This window comes from Urtica dioica, chromosome 9, assembly GCF_054948205.1.
Source record: "Urtica dioica subsp. dioica isolate 48M chromosome 9, U.dioica_male_clone48M_v1_H2, whole genome shotgun sequence".
In the NCBI taxonomy this organism is placed as follows: domain Eukaryota; kingdom Viridiplantae; phylum Streptophyta; class Magnoliopsida; order Rosales; family Urticaceae; genus Urtica; species Urtica dioica.
In genome coordinates, this window is record NC_142764.1 from 17,354,201 (window position 1) to 17,374,202 (window position 20,002).

The window sequence follows — 20,002 nt, forward strand, 5'->3', positions numbered from 1 at the left end:
TAGATGAGCGCCACTCCTATCCTCCGGTTCCCGACTTCGGACAATCGGTTCTGTTGGAGCTTAAGAGTGGTACATGGATTCTTTTTTGTGCGAAGCTGGTGTGCGAATCTGGACTTTTTTGTTTAGTTTCGTTTTTTCAGTTGTCTTTTAAGTCTTTTGGTTTTTGCTTTTTGGTTGTATTAAGTTTTTTTGGAGACGGATTAGCTGTCTTCCCCGGACTGAAAATTTTATGTTTTTGTTGTTTTGGTTTACTATGGAGGCGGAATAGCTGTCCTCCCCGGTATGGATTTCCTATTAGAATTTTCTCTATGCAGGTTGAAGAATCATCTTCTACTTGGTCACTGGATCAAGGTTGATTGGATTTCTCCATTATCCGTTATGGATATTTTGAAAGAGTCATATGTGGGCTCGATTTCTTTTGTCCTCGGTATTCTTCATCTTGTTGGAAGCATGCACAAGATTGGACGTTCATCTGTTTTTAGTGTTAGATTCACTTCGATTTAGGTCGATAGTGTTCCTTGTATTATGATGTACTTCTCTTGTATTTGTGGGTATTTTACCCCTTTCTAATGGAAATCCCTTTTATCAAAAAAAAAAAAAAAACTATTGTTTTTGTTTTTGTTTTTTTGTTTTTCTTTCGTGATGCAAATTCATCTACTCATTTGGAGGTGTGACAATGCTTTGCTTACTATTGAGCTAGTCCTCTCTTTACACACATTAAAACTATTATTAGAGACTCAGAGTATATTTTATCATATCATAGAAGCCTACGATGCAATCAAATTAATAAGTAATAGCATATCATTTTACCCTGTTTTATTATGCACGTCTAATGCGAAATTATATATTCATTAATCGAATGCTATGACTATTAACTATAGTTAAAAATTTATGATGCTGTTCAAAGTAAAAAATATTGTTCTTTAATCTATTTAGAGCGGGACACATAGTCTGTTGGGTCCCTAGTCTGTTATCCAAATGTTTTTAGTGCAGTGAGTCACTTATCATGAACGTTTATTGGACAATTTATTTATTTTTAGGCTAAAAGTCAACATTTTACCTTATTCGAAAGTTAATCATTTAATAACAAATTTCGGTGAAAATTAATCGATTTTTTTTTTAAAGATTAACCAATGTTTTATTTTAGAATATTAAAAATAGGTTTTTGATATATTTTATATATCTTTTAATTATTTAAAGAGGATAGATAAAAAAAAAAGAGCTAAACATACAGTCGATTTAGCTATCTAATAAAATTATAGTTTAATTATCTAATAATTAAATTAAATAAAGATAATACATAAATCATATTACGAAAAATTTAAACATTTATTATACAATATTTGTAATATTTAAATAGTTATAATACAATTTTAACAAGATTTAAAAATTATTTAGCATTTAGCTATTTCATTCCGTTTCTTCAATTATAAAAATTTAGATTAACCAAACTTTACCAAATCCCATGTGGCTCGAAATAAAAACGTTGAAACAATCTGCACAGAATCTTTTTATTTTTATTTTTTGAAAGGGTAAGCGAAGATGATTTATTGCGGAGGTCTTACCGAGAGTCGAATCGAGGTCGCTGGATTCAAAGTCCAGAGTGCTAACCACTGCTGGCTCACAGAATCACGAGTAAGGGGCTGTGCATGTGACTTTAATAATAAAAAGAAAAAGAGAAAAAGAAAGATAGGAACTGTGACTGTGAGATTACCTCGAATTTACAATGAGAAATTTCATTTTCTGGGCTTAATAAACCATTAAATATCAAGATTAGACCCTAATGTTTAAAAATATCTAAATATGAACTTTTGACCCAAAATCGGACACAAATACCCTTGATTCAAAAAACCCATGTGTTTTCTCTCATTTTCAAATGATTTTCATCACAAATCATTTTCATTTTCGAATTGGTTGCGCTAGGATTAGAATTTTCGGTGGTCGAGCTCACCGCTGAGCTCGTGGGGTTCGGGGCAACGCCCCGATTTTTTTTTTTTTTTTTAGGATTTTGGGTATGTGTTCAGTTTCGATTTTGAGGGTTTCACCTTGAATTTCATCGTACAGCATCGTACGGCATCGTACAGCATCGTACGATGTCGTACGATGAGATACAATGAATCTCACATTGAATCTCATCGTACGACATCGTACAGCATCGTACGACATCGTACGATGAGATACAATGTGAAACCCTCAAAATCGATAAAATTCATACACATTATAATGTACGATGTCGTACGATGCTGTACGATGCGATACGATGAGATTCAATGTGAAACCCTCAAAATCGAACCTGAACACATTCAATGCTGTACGATGTCGTACGATGATGTACGATGTCGTACGATGTTGTACGATGTCGTACGATGTTGTACGATGCGATACGATGAGATTCAATGTGAAACCCTCAAAATCGAATCTGAACACATACAATGCTGTACGATGTCGTATCTCATCGTACGATGCTGTACGATGAAATTCAAGGTGAAACCCTCAAAATCGAAACTGAACACATACCCAAAATCCTAAAAAAAAAAAAAAAATCGGGGCGTTGCCCCGAACCCCACGAGCTCAGCGGTGAGCTCGACCACCGAAAATTCTAATCCTAGCGCAACCAATTCGAAAATGAAAAAGATTTGTGATGAAAATCATTTGAAAATGAGAGAAAACACATAGGTTTTTTGAATCAAAGGGTATTTGTGTCCGATTTTGGGCCAAAAGTCCATATTCAGATATTTTTAAACATTAGGGTCTAATCTTGATATTTAATGACTTATTAAGCCCAATTAATGAAATTTCTCTTTACAATGGTACCTTTGACCGTTTCAAAGAGAACGGATAAAAAACCAGGGGCAGAATCGTCAATCGCGTCGAAAAGCAACAAAGAGGGATATTCTCGTCATTTCGAAAATATAAAGAGAGAGATAGAGAGAGACGAGAGGTTAGAGAGAGACAGAGAGAAGGAAGAGAGAGAAAGAGACAGAGAGAGCAAAGGAGTGAGAGAGGCGTTTTTTGGGTTTTTTTGTTTTTCTCCCCTATTATATGAGAAGAAGGTAAGGTAATATAACCATGGTGTCGGACCAAGAGATAGCGAAAGCCGTGGAGTCTCTCCTTCGTCAGACGGAGTTGCAGAACTCGGTGACGTCGATAAACGACGTCGTTCAGCAGCTTGGAGAGAAGCTAGGGTTAAACCTGTCCCACAAAACCGACTTCATTCGCGACCAGATCAACCTGGTCCTCCGCTCCCACCCCCAGCAGCAGCACCACCACCACAACCCTCCTCCTCCGCCGGCGCCGCCGCAGCACCACCAGTTCCAACACCACCCAAACCCTCACCCGCAAAAGGACCATTTTGCCCTCCACTCCCAGCCCCCCCAACAGCACTACCCGCAGCAATTCCCTCCCCATTTTGCCCTCCATCCCTACCACCCCCACTCCGCCGCGCCGCCGTCGCAGCCCTTCCCTCCCCATCAGGTCCATGTCCACCTTCCGCCGCCGCTCGCCGCCGCCGCCAAGAACGAGGCTTTCTCGCCCAACGCCTCCTCCACGGTCACTTCTCCCAAGCCGCCCAAAGAAAGGTTTGTTTTTTTTTTTTTTTAATTATTAAAAAAAACAAAACCTGATTTCGATTCAATTTATCATTTCGTTTTCCGTGAACTAGAGTGACCCTGTGTGTGTGTAGCTCTATGATGATGAATTTTCTAGGTCAAATTGAGATTTATGTGTGGTAAATTTACCAGATTTGAGTTTTATTTGAAGATAAAAACGTGAACTTGAGATTATGTTATTTGCACCTGCATAGACTATTTCTTGTACTGCATATACTATATTTGCCTTTAATAATTGGATGTGTAAATGAATGCATTGCTACGATTAAATGCTCTTTAAATTGAGGGGGAAAAAAGGATAAAAAGAAAGCTTTAACTTTTTTTTACTCCCTTTCTTTGCTTTAAGCTCCTGTTGAATCTGCAGCGATGTGATAGGCAAATTTATGGAGTGGGTATGTGTGGATTTGGAAAATAGACTGCTAATAGTGCAGTTGACTGGGTATTCTTGTCACGGTATCTATCTACATGTTTACCTTTCATGCTCTTATATTAAACTCTTGACAAGATGCGAAGAAACGGGAGTCTTTTTTTAATGACGTTAAGCCGTTACCGAAGAACTGTGTATATAGGAAACAGTGATTACTTTTTCCCCCATTGGCCAATCAGAATTTGTTTCTTGCTTGTGCGTTTCCGATGTGTAAGTTTACGAATTGCTTTTTTCCTTGTGTGCGTTGGAATCTCGATTTGGCAGTGCTCCAGCTACTGGGACCAAGAGAAGAGGCGGGCCAGGGGGTTTGAACAAAGTCTGTGGTGTCTCACCTGAGCTTCAGGCAATTGTCGGTGAACCAGCACTGCCCAGAACAGAGGTTATAAATCCCTAATCCTGTTTTCCCCACTAATTTTTCCTTGGTGTTGGCCTAATCTATATTAATCTTTTGCTCGTTCCAGATCGTGAGGCAGCTTTGGGCTTACATAAGGAAGAACAATCTCCAAGATCCGAGTAACAAGAGGAAGATAATATGCGATGACGCTCTGCGTATTGTGTTTGAGACTGACTGCACTGACATGTTCAAGATGAACAAGCTTCTTGCCAAACATATCATCGCACTTGAACCCAGCAGTATGTAGTGTTAACCGAATCTAATGGTCAATTATTTTTTTCTCTGTAGTGGTACTTCGTTTCTGATCACGTTTTTTTGTTATCACTCTATGCAGAGGCGTCGACTCAATCTAAAAGAGCAAAGGTAGCAGCAGCAGCAGCAGAGGCTGAACCTGCACCCGAAAACAACGACGACAGTTCTTCGTCTGTCGTAATATCTGAAGCCCTTGCAAAGTTTTTCGGAACCGGAGGAAGAGAGATGGTCAAAGCCGAAGCTATACGGCGTGTTTGGGAATACGTAAAGGTCAACCATTTGGAGGTAGGTTATTACCCTTTACGAAGTTCTTCTGACTTGGATGTTTCCTTATAGATAACTAGTTCTATTCCCTGTCCACAAGATAGCTTGCTTGTTTTATGAGTGATGAATGAGTTTCGGAACTCAGATTTATAATTTTTGTTTTTTAATGTGTCGTTGGTTATGGTTTTTAGGATCCTGTTAACTCGATGGTGATACTATGCGATGCCAAGCTCCGCGAGCTTCTAGGAGTTGAAAGCATTTCTGCTCTGGGTATTTCAGAGATGGTAACACACAAACATCTATTTCAACGGGCATGATGTCAATAGCACTTGACTGGTCAGTGTGAAGTAAAAACATGATTTCACTCACCTTTCCCATTCTTTTTTGTTGTTGTTTAATTGGGATTTTGAATTCTTCTTGGTATCATTTTTGCAGGTATAAAGGACCTTAGCCCACCGGTCTCTTCTGATGTTAGGGAAGATAGGAAAGAACTTTTTCTTTTTTCTTCATCCTTTTGTCTAATATATTTAGTAGACTACTCAGTCCATTTGGGTTGGCGTTGACATGATTAGCTAATATGTTGGTTTATAAGTTACTTTGTTATTATGTTTAGAATCAAGCGCTAATGGCAAGGAGTATTATTATTATGCCATTACGCAATGTCTTAAGGTTTTCTGGTTCTTTTTTAAGAAGGAAAAATAGGGGTTTTTTTTGGCTTGTGAAGCCTGAGACCTCAAAAACTGTGACAGAATGATAAAATACTCTGTACAGAAGACTGGAAAGAAGACCGTCCTGTGTATCCTGGTAGAATGGTTAGGAGTTGGTTGGTTTATTTTTAACTGCAAACTTTATGTAATCTTGTTGAACTACAACGCTCAGTGCTGCCTTATTTAACTATATATTAATGCTTGCTTTATTTTTTTATTTGATTGTGATCTCACTTTAAGCGTTATTTTGGTCGTTGATCTGTGGTCCACCAGTACTTTTGTCTCCATGTGCGATTTGGAACTGCTTCAGATTTCAGTCAAAGGTTCTTTGGGAGTAGGAACTTCACCAAATTACTTCCACTTCTGCCCAATCTTACTGTTTGATTTTCCAAATACTAAATAGTAACTGCGAAATTGAAATAAGATTCTGCGTAACTGAGAATATTATAAAATTCTCCGGGTTTTTTTTTATTCATTCCGGTAGTTGGACATGAAGATTACTATTTTAGAGCTTTTTAAAAATAAGATCAACCAAAATTGTTTTCTTTTTCTTCACATTTATCATCAAACTAGTCACAAAATCTCGTAACAGTCGCAAAGCTCCGCTTTTAAGACAAATTTGTAACGAAATTTGATGTTAAATTTGATATATGTCAATAAATTCTCTTTAATTTTAGAAAAAATCATCGAAGAGAGTGATATTCATGTCCAATTCTCTTTTATTTATTAATCTTTAAACGTACAATTTTCTTAGCTATCAGAAAGAGAAGAAAATTGATGGAAAAAATGGCTTAATTTGAACGATCATTCTCTCTCTCTCTGAACTAAGCTGGCTTATTTTAATGACTAATGAAGGACATACTTGATCAAAAATAGTAGAACAGATGTAATGAAGATTCTAAGGAGAACATGCAATGGTTTATCCCTGAAGATCATATTAGTCCTCATCTTGTCAATCAAGATCGTTGCAAATCCTAGGGCCACCTGAAACAAAAAAAAACATTAAACAACTTTCAAAACTCTGATCAAGTTAATATAAAGATAAAAATGTATTAGCTCTCGTGTAGTACCATTCGTAAGTGTTCGACATGATGATACGGTTCCATGAACATCTCCACATTCCTGGACAAAAGTGGAATAAGGAAACAAATATATACCTCTTGAAGTGAAAACAAATATATGGCTTTTAAGAGATTTGAGTACCTAATTAAAACCTTTACATGGCATACATGATACATATGGATGCTAAATCCTTTTCCTAAAGGCACACTGATATTTTTCAACTCTGCAGAAAAAGGAAACCGAATTAGTAACTCCTCGGTAGAATCCGGAGTTGACGGATATAACCTTTTTCTGATCTGACCTAGTCTCCATACAACACCGACCCTCATTCCATCTTGCATTGTTGGAGTCACAACAAGCCTAATGTGATTTCCCAGGCTTGCGATCAGACGCGAGAAAAAATCCAACACTTGCTGCGGAAAAAAAAAACCGTTGCGACACAAGTGAGTGAGTCAAGCTTGCGTATTGTCAGAAAAATAAATATGGATTACCTTCTTGCCTTGTAAAGGTTTCAAGCTTGATAAAAAATTGCACAGACATTGACATTCGTCACCAATCACTTCTGCTAATTTAGTAATGTTTTTGTTCTTGATCGCAGAGTAAATCTTGAGGACGGTTTCGAGAGCTCGCGGGTCTTCTTCTTCTTCTCCAGGTTTTGAGCTTTTGGAACCGAACGGTGCTCGTAATAATAGCTCTTTGCGTCCCGGAAAGAAGCTCGGAAGAGTGAAAGGTTGTCGCGGAAATTTTGAGGAATGAGATCGTAAATTATTATGATCCTTTTTGCACTTGAAATATATGCGAGAAGTGATTATTGCTTGATGTGATGATGTTATGCAATGAGAGAGTTGAACAATGCCGTGCGTGATATCAGTGGGGAAAGAGATCAAAACCACCATCTCAAGATTGTTGAGGCTCTGAGAAGTGATAACTCAATCTAAAAAAAAAAGGTGAGAAGTTACCGGAATTTAAAAAAAAAATGAGAGAGGGAATGACACGAGTGTTTTAGGTTCACAAAGACAAGAAAGTTGAAGCTTAGAAGAAAGGAATGTAGTGAGTGTGTAATGAGGAAGCAAAGTTAAGAATCTTACTATAGTGAACGTGGATAATTTCAAAGCTGAGGAAAAAAATGTGGATTTAAATCTAGTTGGGCCGGTTGTTGTTGTTGTTGTTGTTGTTGTTGTTTTTTTTTTTTTTTTTTTTTTTTTTTTTTTTTTAAATAAAAAAAAACCTAAAAACTAAACTCCATAAATTTTTTAGCACAAGTAGCCAATTTATAACGTTGTAATTTCAATATGGTCAAATTTTTTAATAAACTAGCTATTACATGTTAGCTTTTTACCTAAATGACCTTAATTGTTTATTTTAAGAAAAAAATTAGAATTCAAAAAAATTAAGTAATTGCTTCCCTCAAAATTCGAAAAGAGAAATTGTTACACTTCGGTTCTCTTTCATTAAAAAAAATTTAATTGCTACTACACCATAATTTGAAAATGCACAAATTTATTAACTATAATTAACAAAAATTTATTGATAGTTCATAAACAAAAAACAAAAAACAAAAAACAAAAAACAAAAAAAAATATAAAATCAATGCATAATAACGTTCATTAACGAAAATTTACTGACGATTCAGAAGTAAAAAAGCCGAAACCATAAAAACCAACGTTTATTAACAATAATTAACGAAAATTTACTATCAATTAAGAAGTATATATAACTTGATAATCATACAAAACCAGTGTCTATTAACATTAATTAACAAATATGAAATTAAGGAGATGTTCCTTGTTCATCCGCGATGGCAAACCTTCGATCCACAACAATCGAATCTCCTCAAAATCTCCAGCCGCCGAATCCCGAAGAAACTCCATGCGCGGGAGAGTTTCACCGGTGCGGTGTGATTTTTGCATCGATCTTCAAACTCTAACTCTAGCCCAATCTTCGGAGGAGAAGAAAGAGGGTGATATTTGGGATCCAAAGAAGAGAGAGAGAGAGAGAGAGAGAGAGAGAGAGAGAGAGAGAGAGAGAGAGAGAGAGAGAGAGAGAGAGAGAGAGAGAATTAAATACAAAAGTCATTCTATATCACTCATCCTCCCGTGATTTCATATGAGAACTATCTTCTCTTTGTCAAGTAGTTCCACAAGCATAACAAACACAATCGATGTCAATATATAATCTGTATATATATATATATATATATATATATATATATATATATATTGTTATTTGTTACTTCTGTTAAGAAATAAAGAAAAAAAAAGAGAACCTGTATAATATTGATGATGAAACATAGGAATATGGATGATAGCCAGAAAAGATACGACTACCTTGGCCAAAGGAGGGAGAGTGGGAGAGAGAGATGAGTCAACACTTAGAACCGGCCACGATACGATTTAAGGCCAGACCATATGATTGCGGGGTGGTTGAATGGTGAAGAAATTTCTAAACTTGCCGCCTCCACCGTCCCTGAAAGAGGTTTTCGGCGACTCGACACCTAAAAAAGAGGAAGAAGTGAGCTATATGGGCGTAAATGGTTTTCTTTCGAGGCGCGCTCTGCGCTCAACATTAGAGCAAGTGCTATGTGAGGTTGGGGGATTTTTGTTCTCCATTAGGAATTTTTTAGAGAGAAGGTGTGAGGTGCACGAGAGACATAGTTTTGTTAAGTTGAGAGAAGCTTACCTCCAATGATGAGATTAGAGGTATTTATGGTGGAGTAATAAATATTGGGGTAGTCTCGTCATTTGGTTGTCATTTGGACCTCCCCTATGGATGGTCCCATCACTAGACCTTTATCCTGGCTGTAAATTTTTATCTTGGCCGCATCGCGGGGCTTCTTGTCATGGCCGTATCGCAAGATGTATTATCATGGTCGCATCGCGGGACTTTTTATCCTGGTGGCATCGCAGAACTTTTTATCCTGTGGAATCGCGGGGCTTCTTATCTTGGCCATACCCCGGGACGCTTTATCTTGGTCGCATTGCGGGACTTCTTGTTTTGACCGTATCGCGGGACTTCTTATCTTGGTCGCATCGCGAGACTTTTTGTCTTGGTCGCATCGCGAGACTTCTTGTCTTGACCATATCACGAGACTTCTTATCCTGGTCGCATTGCGGGACTCTTTATCTTGGTCGCATCGCGACACGTTTTGTCCTGATTGTATCACGAGACTTATTATCCTTGTTGCATCGTATGACTTTTCATCCTGGCCGTATCACAAGACTTCTTATCCTGGTCGCATCGCGAGAATTCTTGTCTTGGCCATATCATGAGACGTTTTATCCTGATCGCAGCGCGAGACTTCTTGTCCTGACCGTATCGCGAGACTTCTTATCCTGGTCACATCGCGAGACTTCTTGTCTTGGCCGTATCACGAGAATTTTTAATCTGGTCGCATTGCGAGATTTTCAGACATGTTCTTTCATCTTGTCTTGATCCTTCTTGGGTTGGGCCTGGTTTGTCTATTTCCTTGTGTTTTAGGTTGGACCGTCATTTTTGGTGTTAGGAAAATCACCCCATAATATTAACTTCCCGCGTTTCTTAGAGGATATAATTGTTCGAGAAACTTGAATTTTCCGGTGAGCTGTGATTTCGCTCGTCGGTAGCGTGAGTGTCCTCGTTGCTTTGGGCGAGCTGGTTAGTCTTTCCTCTTCTCTTTATTTATTTATATTTGTTCTTTTTCATTATTTTTTTTGCACAACTTGTGGTGTGACATTTGGAAGGTGATATTTAGTGAAGCACTAGGAGAGAGAGACTTTTCCAGCTCTTCTTTTTCATTTGCTTCTCCAAGGGGGGTATAGATTTTTATTATTCTTTTCTCACTCACTTTTAGCTTTCCATGCTTTTCATCTTTTCCATGTATTTTCTTCCTTGCTTCTTCTTTCTCCATTGATGAGTCGTGAACACTCACATGGTGGTGGGGCCCACGACCTTGAGATTTATAGAATATTGGTCCCTCCCAGTTCACCTACCCTCGTTAATTGTAGCAACTCTCCTCCTTTGGATGACTTTTTCGAATTCAGAGTGAATTATCAAAATATTATTGGGGTTGCTAAGGAAGAGTCAAGAGAATGGAATAAGACCCAGCCCGGGGGGGGGGGGGGGGGTAGGAGCTTGGACGCGCCATATCTGGGGCTCTCGGTCACAGTGCCGTGCGGACTTGTGCAGCAACTCCCTCCGCGTGGTAAGTAGTAAGGAATCATCAATGAAGAAGGAATGAGCAAGGAGGAAAAGACATGGAGAAGAGGACAAGTGTGGAAATCTAAAGTGAGTGGGAAAAGAATACAAAAATATATACCTATCTTGCAAAAGAAATTGAAAAGAAGAGTTTGAAGATGAGCCTCCCATTCCTAATGCCTTGATGAATATCACCCTCCAAATATCACACCACAAAGCTGTAAAAAAAATAATGAAGAAAGAACGACAATAGAAAAAAAATTAAATAAAAAGGACAACAAAATGAAGAGGAATGACTAACCAGCTTGCCCAAAGAAACGAAGACGCTCAGGTGACCGATAAGCAAAATCACGACCCACTAAAAAATACAAGGTTTCTCGAACAATAATATTCTCAAATAAACTCGAATGGTTATTGTTATATGGTGGTTTTCCTCACACCAAAAATGACGGTCCAACCCAAAACAAAAGGAAAAGAGACTCACCAGGCCCGGACCAATGAGTATCAAGACAACATGAAAGAACATGTATAAGAAGTCCCGCGATGCGGCCAAGATAAAAGTCCCGCGATGCGACCAAGATATATAGTCCCACGATATGGCTGGGATAAAAAGTCCCGTGATAGGGCCAAGATGAAAAGTCCTGCGATGTAACCATGATACCAAGTCCCGCGATGCGGTCAGGACAAAAGCCCCGTGATATAGCTAGGATAAAAAGTCTCGCGATGCGACCAAGATAAGAATTCTCGCGATACGACCATGATAAAAAAATCCCGCGATGCGACCGAGATAAAAATCTCGTGATATGGCCAGGATAAAAATTCCCACAATACGGTCAAGATAAAAAGTCCCGCAATGCAACCATGATAAGAGGTCCCGCAATACGTCCAAGATTAAAACTCCCGCGATGCGACCAAGATAAAAAATCATGCGATACGGCCAGGATAAGAAGTCTTGTGATACGGCCAGGATAAAAAGTCTCGCGATGCGACCAGGATAAGAAGTCCCACGATATGACCAGGATAAAAAGTCATGCAATGCAACCAGGATATCAAGACATGCGATGGAACCAGGATAAAAAGTAACGTGATATGGCCAAAAAATTCTAGTGACACCATCCCAAGAGAAGGTCCAAATGACTGCCAAATGATAAAACTACTCCAACACTTATCACTAGGTCCAAATGACTGTCAAATGACAAAACTACCCACAACTTATCACTTCACTATGCATATCTCTAATCTCATCATTTTGAGGGAAGTTTTCTCTCAACTTAACAGAACTATGCTTCTCTCTCACCTTCTCTCTCTAGAATTCCTAAGGGAGAACATAAGCCCCCTACCTTACATAGCACTTGGACTAATGTTGAGCTGCGGAGCGCGTGCCGAGAGAAAACCCTTCGCGTCCCTCTAGCTCACTCCTCCCTCTTTTTTAGGTGATGGTCGCCAGAATCCTCTTTCCAGGACGACGGATGCGACAAATTAGGAGATTTCTTCACTGTTCGACCACTGCGATCATAGGATCCGACCCTAGATCGAACCGCGATCGATTCTAAGTGTTGATCCATTTTTCGGCATTAACAAAATTATTTACCGAAAAGAATTATAATTAGAATTAGTATTAAAGTACTATTAATATTACTCCATATTTATAATCAATAATATTTAATATTAATTATCAATCTAATACTCTCTCTCTATCTATCTCTCAATATGTATTGCAGTCTCAAGACACCCATATCAACAACTAGCTTTAGTCAAGGTACCTCTATGCCAATGCGAAAAAACAAAAACATTAAAAAGTATTAATATTGCATGGACTCCATCATAGCACAAAAACCCTAATCGTCACTTGTCGAAGTCGCTTCTGCTGCATCAACAACATGCAGTTGATGCTTCCGCTCACGAGATCCTTCACGAATCGCTATCTACGCAACATGCAACTGAGTCATTTCCAAAATAAATTTATTTAGGTTCTATTGCACTTCACTTTCAAGAGTGTCTTAGTTGAAGTACAATACCATTCAGTATCGCTAATATTTACGTCGTTGTTGTTAATCATCAATCTACTATCGCTACCAATGCACATTGATCTTCACCCTCTTTACCGCCGCTCCCTTCGTCTACTTCCTCCTTTTTGTTATCTTCTTTTTTCGTTTTCAAGTATCATTTCTAAAAAATCTATTGATAATGAGAAAATAACCGGTCATAGTATTTAATAAGAAACATTAGTGATACATTAATAACCAACATGTGATATTCTAACAAGTTCCGAGTCAAACCATGGAGAATAATTCTATCATAATCGTGATAAGTCTCCGTCTAAGTCTAACTATTGAACAAAGTTTTTCTTCAAAGAACTAGTACATCGTTATCCCAATCAAGCGCAAGTTTCTCACCTCTTTCTCTAACAAAACGCAAGTTGTTTTTTTCGCTCTAAATATTCCTCAAGCTGGCAGGTTTAGTCCCCGACGCTAGCTACACCATCTCATTTGAAGCAAACGACACTGAAAATGCAACAAATTTTTTGTAAAAATTGTATTATTTGTTCCTACTTTGAGAGTGATAGACATCTATATCTTTTTCAATTAACACACGAAAATAGATTACTGATTAAGATAAAAATATGAAATGAGGTGATAACTACCGTTTACAAAATTTGGTCAAAGGGTGTCCATTTTCCAATTTTTTTATTTTTTGAAAATGCGAACGTACGTTTAATCTCGCTAAAACGACAAAGTAGCTCCAACCAAATGACAGAATATCTGACAAACGACACTGGAGTTTATCTAGTTTACAAAACCAACCTTTTTGGGTTATGGTAATTACGAACGGCCCTTCCGTATTGGTCTACTGCTAAAGGAAGAGGATCGAAAATAAAAAAGGAGCCTATTTTACAGAGATCCAAAACACCCAGTGAATCTCTCTCTATCTCTCTGAGCTTGAAACTTTCCAGCCATGGCGGAAGATTTAGTTCTAGACACGGCGATCAGAGATTGGGTTCTGATTCCTCTTTCGGTTGTCATGGTTCTCATCGGAATCCTCCGATACTTTGTCTCCAAGCTCATGCGATCCTTCCAAGTCCCCGATCAGAAAGTCGTCAAAGAAGGGTTTGCTCAAACCTCAATCTGCCAAATCATATGTATATTTACATCTATTAGTTCGAATACTTCTTACTGTGAACCTGAATTTTCTTTCCTTTTTCTGAATTACAGGCAAGTCGTTGTTAGGGCTCGAAATTTGCGTGCTGGTGCTAATTTCATACCACCCAAGGCTTTTCGAGCTCGCAGAAATTACTTCAGTAATGAGGTTTGCATATGCTTCTCGATTATCTATTTGAATTGCCTGGAATTGTTGATGATGCTTTTGCGTTCTAATTGCTAAGTAAGTGTCGAATACTGTTACATCGTCAGAAAATTGGGCACTTTGCTTAGCGTGAAATACAGCTTCAAGCTATGGCTCAGAGTTACTGTTCTAGTACCGGTAGGGTTGAATAAGATCACTGAATTTTGTCCCATTAAAACTTTTGTTTGATACAAATCAAGGGCAATTTCTGACCAGCATCTACTACTGTAAATCCCGATTACTTTACCATTAGATAGGATAAGTAAACTTTCACCTGTGGATTGATGTATGACATTGTATAATGTAAAAACTTTTGTTTGATACAAATGAATGGCAATTTTCTTACCAAAAAGCCGAAGCTGTAAACTTACCCTGTGGATTGAAGTTAGATATTGTACGATGTATTTTTTCACTGTTTTACATAAGAAGTTTGCTTTTTTGAGTTGTCACCCCTGATGGTTTAAGCGGAATTGTGTTTTACATTTCAGGAAGATGGGCTATTGCATGTTCCTAAAAATCAGACACCTAATGCGCAAGCACAGATGTTTTCTGATCCTAACATGGCAATGGATATGATGAAGAAAAACCTTTCAATGATTATTCCACAGGTATAATTAAACTCCATAGAGTGATTGGTTTCAGTTGGGCTGTCTTTTGAATAACAATATAACTTATCTTCCTTGACAGACTCTTACTTTTGCTTGGGTGAACTTCTTCTTCTCTGGGTTTGTAGCAGGTTTGATCCAAAACCTATTTGATCTTTTGATATCAGTGTACTTGTTTGCATATTTATGAAATTACGTAGAATGTGAGTCTATGCTTTTGGTATACTTTGGCTATTGTACTGATTGTGTAGCTGTACGCAAGTTGTCTAGCCATTTCTATTGATATTGGGCTCTATATCAACATGTATATTTAGCATTTTGGGTTTTTTTTACTTCTTTCTCTTTCTTGTCTTTCCTTTTACATTTGAAAGGATATCACCCCTTTATCGAAACAGCTCGAACATCCTGCTATGCTTTCTTTCAAGCTGATATTTTGACTTTCATGTCCGTAATGTTTTCATTTGTTTACACAGCAAAGATACCCTTTCCTTTGACTCAGAGATTCAGGTCAATGTTACAGAACGGAATTGATCTGAGCACTGTTGATGTCAGCTATGTCAGTAGTCGCTCATGGTACTTGCTAATCTGTACTTTTTTTTTTTTTTTTTTTTTTTTTTTTTTTTTTTTTATCAACAATTTGCTTCCAGAATATTCTACCTTTTGAGTTTTTACGTTGTGAAGTTACTGAAAACAATTTCTGTCAGGTATTTCCTCAACTTATTTGGACTAAGAGGTTTATTTAGTCTCATCCTGGGTGAAGAAAATGGTCAGTTTACTGTATTATGATGGCTTATTTTGCATGCTTTATGTACTGTAATCTCTTCCCAAAAATCAGTATTTATTCTTTCAAGATTTTATACCCTAAAGTGTGACATTTTTCATTCCAGCTATGGATGACACACAGCGCATGATGCAAATGAGTGGTTTCGGAATGGATCCATCAAAGGTAAATATACAAGGGTTTTTCTACCATACTTGTTAAAAATAGGTTTAAGAATCTTTGCTTCCATGTTTAGATAGCATGAACTCTGCAATTCAATTGCTATATAATGTTTGCCAAAGGGACCATTTCTCAAGGTAAAAAATCAGTTATAATATCCATCAAGTTTCAAGGGGTCATTGTTTAATGGGATTGGTTGCGACACTGCCTTGAATATATTATTTTTCTTTGAGGTTAAGATAAGTCGAGGGCTTACCAGTTATCCGTTTGCTTTTGCTACTCGTGTTTCTTTAATACTATCATTTCTCTTCCAAGAGCACCCAAGAGCATGTGATATTGATTTCAGCTTAAAAGAGTTCACATGTATTTGCCAAAATATATGAAATATTCTAAGATGTTTCCATTCCATGTCATTTTGCCCTAACACCCTATTCATATAGACATGAATGCAACTGGAAGTCTGACTAACATGTAGAGTGTTGATTGTTTGTTTTCAGAATTTAAGTGCTGAGAAGGACAGCATAGACATACTCCAACACGAATGGGCTTTACCGAAATTCGAACACAGAGCGGAAACAGTGTTGAGAAAACTCGTCCAATGAAATACAGTGTAGTTCACTCTGATGCACCAAGGAAAAGAGTTCATGCTACTCCGATCACTCTTTCCAGATCTTTTCCTTCACTCATGTTTGAATTCAGCTAGACTTGATAACGCTGTAGGGACACTATTGGAATACATGATTGTAGTTTTTGACATTTGACACATCAGGATCCTTCTTCTCATGATTCCCTTTTGTTTCTATTATTGGATGTAATACTCATTAAAAAATATAACCAAAACTCTTTCTAGTCATTCAGTCACTTCAGTTGCTTTCACATTTTTGGAATCTTGTAAAGTCCATTGTATGCTTGGTTGGTTCCTTGGTGGAAAGAAAAAAACAGAAACCCCATTGAGTAGAGTTGTGTGTCAGAATCTCAACTTGAAAATTAGGAAAAAAAGTGTATTCTCTTGGGAAATTGCAGCTCTCTCGGTTGAGTATTGCGGCGTCTCTCTCTCTCTCTCTCTCTCTCTCTCTCTCTCTCTCTCTCTCTCTCTCTGCCTTAATTGTTGATAAAAAGGTTATACCTGAATTATGGTGACTTTTTGATGTCGAAAATAGCTTTTAGTCACATTGATAACCATGGCAAATTGTCGGCATTTTACAAGATTTAACTTGATGGCCAGACTCTCACTTGGTATCTTTCCATGTCTTAGTCTCACATAGGAGTGTACAATTCGGTCCGGTCTAAATTCGATCTTCAAGCTGGACCAAAACATTTTATATGATTTGACAATTTTTAGACTTCGCTGGACTGTTTAAGAAAATAAATCAAATTGGACCAAATCGTTTAAGATCGGTTTGAACCAGTCCATTTCAAACCGTCTTTTAATTTTTTTTTTTCTTGCAAATTTAATTGGAATATAAAATAATCAGACCAAATCTTATTAGACAAAAATCATTTTAACTCGGTTGGTGGTTTAAAAATTGGCGATCGGGCCCGATTTACGTCTTTTCGGTTTTCTTGCATTTATTTTAATTTTAATTGAGAAAAAAAATAAAAAATATTGGAAAGCAAAAGAATTCATGGATGGATGGAGAGATAAAGTTGACTTCCAATTCGCTAAAACAAAAGAGGGAGAAAGAAAAAAGAAAGGAAGATTAGTACCTGTTGTTTCTGGATTGGAGAATCAGGCTTTTATTCAGTTATCTGTTCTTAATTATGTCGGCCATTATTTTAGAAAAAACCATTGGCTTGTTTGTAGAGAGAAGCTACTTGAGTTCTTGTTGTAGAATTAAGTTTTTACTACGGCATCAGGATTAAAAAAATCTCAAGACTTCATTTTAAATCATAATAATATTTTGTTGGTTGTTGTGTTATCATCGATGAAAAACACTCGACTTCTGATATTTTGGCATGCTAAAGATCAGCCTCCAATATCGATTCTTATAGTCTGTAGTTAAAGAGTGATTAAGAAGTGTTTTCAAGTCAAAAGAGAATAAAAAATACTTGATTTATTCTGGATTTTATTTTACTAGTTGTAGTAGTTAATAACTTGTAATATTATTACGTTGCTCTAAACTTTATAAACTCGACGCTTGTAGTTTTTTTGTTTCTTAGAGTAAAATGATTGATTTATGGGGACTCCTAGAACCAAAAAATGGTAACGTGAATTCTCGAAACTATTTTCCACGGGATGCCATATTTAATTTCGATTTGTTACATATATTCTCTTCAAATTTAATGAAACTTATGTGTGAAAAAACAACACTAAAACTCCCAACTCCGCACAGTATGTAAATGTTGCCGAGAGAAAGTTCTCAAAACTATATTCAAAATAGACGGGTTTTGTTTTTTAATTTTCAAGAAATAGTTCTTAGAAAACAAAAAGCGAGATCTCATATAACTAGCTTTACAAGCAAGTCACACTTAATATCTTGACATAAATAAAGTAAGATGACAGTGGTAATGAGTTTTTTAATCCAGAAACTAATGGACAATGAGTTAATTTGTCACAAGTCACAACCAATAAAATTAGCGGCCACGAGTACAAAGGAATAATAAACAAAATTATGTTATTAATTTGCATACGAATTCTTTCTTCTTACAAATCATGATTTTTGTAAGCTGTGAAAAAGCCACGCACTGGCTGAGAAAAATCAGTTCCTAAGAGCAACTCCAACCCATTTTGTATATTTGGTATTGAAAATTTGAAATCACACAATTTTTGTGTTGATTTTAGCACCAATTTTTTTTTCAACTCCAACCACAACACCAAATTTCACACTAAAAATACTATTCACCATTATTATACTATTAAAATGATACAATCTCTTTATTAATACATATTTCAATAAATAATTATAATGTTTATATTTCTTAATTAAATGATTAAAATTATTTATTACTTACCAATATTTAACAGGAGATAAGAACTATACATACTCGAGGCATAACCCTTTGTATGATTGAGAGGGATCGTATTGAAGATCTATACTCGAGATAACCGAAGAAAGACAAAAACTAAAATAAAATAAAAATTACATTACTAAAAAAAATATTACATTTGAATAATTCAACATAAAAAAACATACATTTGAAAGATAGATTACATCATACTAATAATCGGAATTAGTATATTCATTCCACAAGTGCTCAATTAATGCATTTCGAAGTTCAATATGAGCGTCTCTATTCTTGATTTTTCGGTGTCGAGCTAAGAATTGTTGAAACCGAGCATCGTCATCACCCGCCATATTAACTTTTGCATTTGAGACTTTGACTCGTTCTTCAATGGTTAGATTAGCATCACGTTCATCTTCTATTATCATATTACGCATAATAATACACGATATCATGATATCATGTAACACTTTCTTACTCCATAAGCTGAATGGTCCGGCCACAATTACAAATTTTGACTTCAATACTCCAAATGCACGCTCCACATCCTTTTTACATGCTTCTTGTTAAATAACTTCTTTTTTTGGCCACGTGGATCATGAATAGTTAGAACAATGGTAGACTATTTTATATACCATCAACTAGATAATAACCCATATTATACTTTTTTTTTTTCCATTAATGACAAAATTGGCCGATGGTGCAATACCTTTAGCCAAATTAGCAAAAAGATGGGATGCCACAAGTACATCAATATCATTGTTAGATCCCGGTAGACTGAAAGATGCATGCCATATCCAAAGATCATAGTCAGTTATAACTTCTAGAATAATAGTAGGAGACTCACTACGTCCAACATATTGACCTCCCCAAACCGTTTGACAGTTTTTCAATTTTCAATGCATACACTCTAAACTATCTAAGATACATGAATATCCTCGACACTCATCAATGTGGAGTAGTCTTGTAACGTTATTAGCATCAATTGTTCGAAGATAATGACTTTCAAATATAACGTGATCCTGTATCATACGCTATATATGCCGTTGCATATAGCATGAGATTGTATTAAATTACACGTAAAATTTGATGGGATTTCGTGTGATTGGAGAAACTTTGAGAGCTTTGGAAGCCATAATGTTATATATTTATGGGAGCTGAGTTGGCAGTGTCACGGAATTGGAAGTTTTGTCTTAGCAGCTTTTTCCAAAAGCGATTGGGCCCCAAAGAGATCCCAAGAATCCAGAGGTCTAAGCCTATTTCGATCATCGCGCTCACACCATAG

General features: G+C 36.8%; 3 protein-coding genes across 3 annotated transcripts; 2 read left to right on the forward strand and 1 right to left on the reverse strand.

Annotated features, from left to right (window-relative positions):
* Positions 1–2,927: 2,927 nt before the first annotated feature.
* Positions 2,928–5,869, forward strand: LOC149385394 (SWIB complex BAF60b domain-containing protein). Its single transcript, XM_089626791.1, has 6 exons — positions 2,928–3,578; positions 4,300–4,414; positions 4,497–4,668; positions 4,764–4,966; positions 5,137–5,281; positions 5,381–5,869. The coding sequence occupies exons 1-5, from the start codon at positions 3,070–3,072 to the stop codon at positions 5,260–5,262; spliced, it is 1,125 nt and encodes a 374-aa protein (XP_089482917.1). The 5' UTR covers positions 2,928–3,069; the 3' UTR covers positions 5,263–5,281; positions 5,381–5,869.
* Positions 5,870–6,359: 490 nt separating this feature from the next.
* Positions 6,360–7,848, reverse strand: LOC149385395 (uncharacterized). The gene is made up of 5 exons (XM_089627020.1): positions 7,206–7,848; positions 7,016–7,127; positions 6,856–6,937; positions 6,723–6,774; positions 6,360–6,636 (listed from the first exon to the last, which is right to left on the reverse strand). Exons 1-5 carry the CDS (start codon positions 7,608–7,610, stop codon positions 6,499–6,501), a joined length of 789 nt encoding a protein of 262 aa, XP_089483146.1. The 5' UTR covers positions 7,611–7,848; the 3' UTR covers positions 6,360–6,498.
* A 5,880-nt stretch (positions 7,849–13,728) lies between these two features.
* LOC149385396 (ER membrane protein complex subunit-like protein (Protein of unknown function DUF106, transmembrane)) lies at positions 13,729–16,635 on the forward strand. The gene is made up of 8 exons (XM_089627117.1): positions 13,729–13,994; positions 14,100–14,193; positions 14,718–14,837; positions 14,917–14,965; positions 15,308–15,407; positions 15,539–15,600; positions 15,722–15,780; positions 16,272–16,635. Exons 1-8 carry the CDS (start codon positions 13,843–13,845, stop codon positions 16,374–16,376), a joined length of 741 nt encoding a protein of 246 aa, XP_089483243.1. The 5' UTR covers positions 13,729–13,842; the 3' UTR covers positions 16,377–16,635.
* The last annotated feature ends 3,367 nt before the right edge of the window (positions 16,636–20,002 follow it).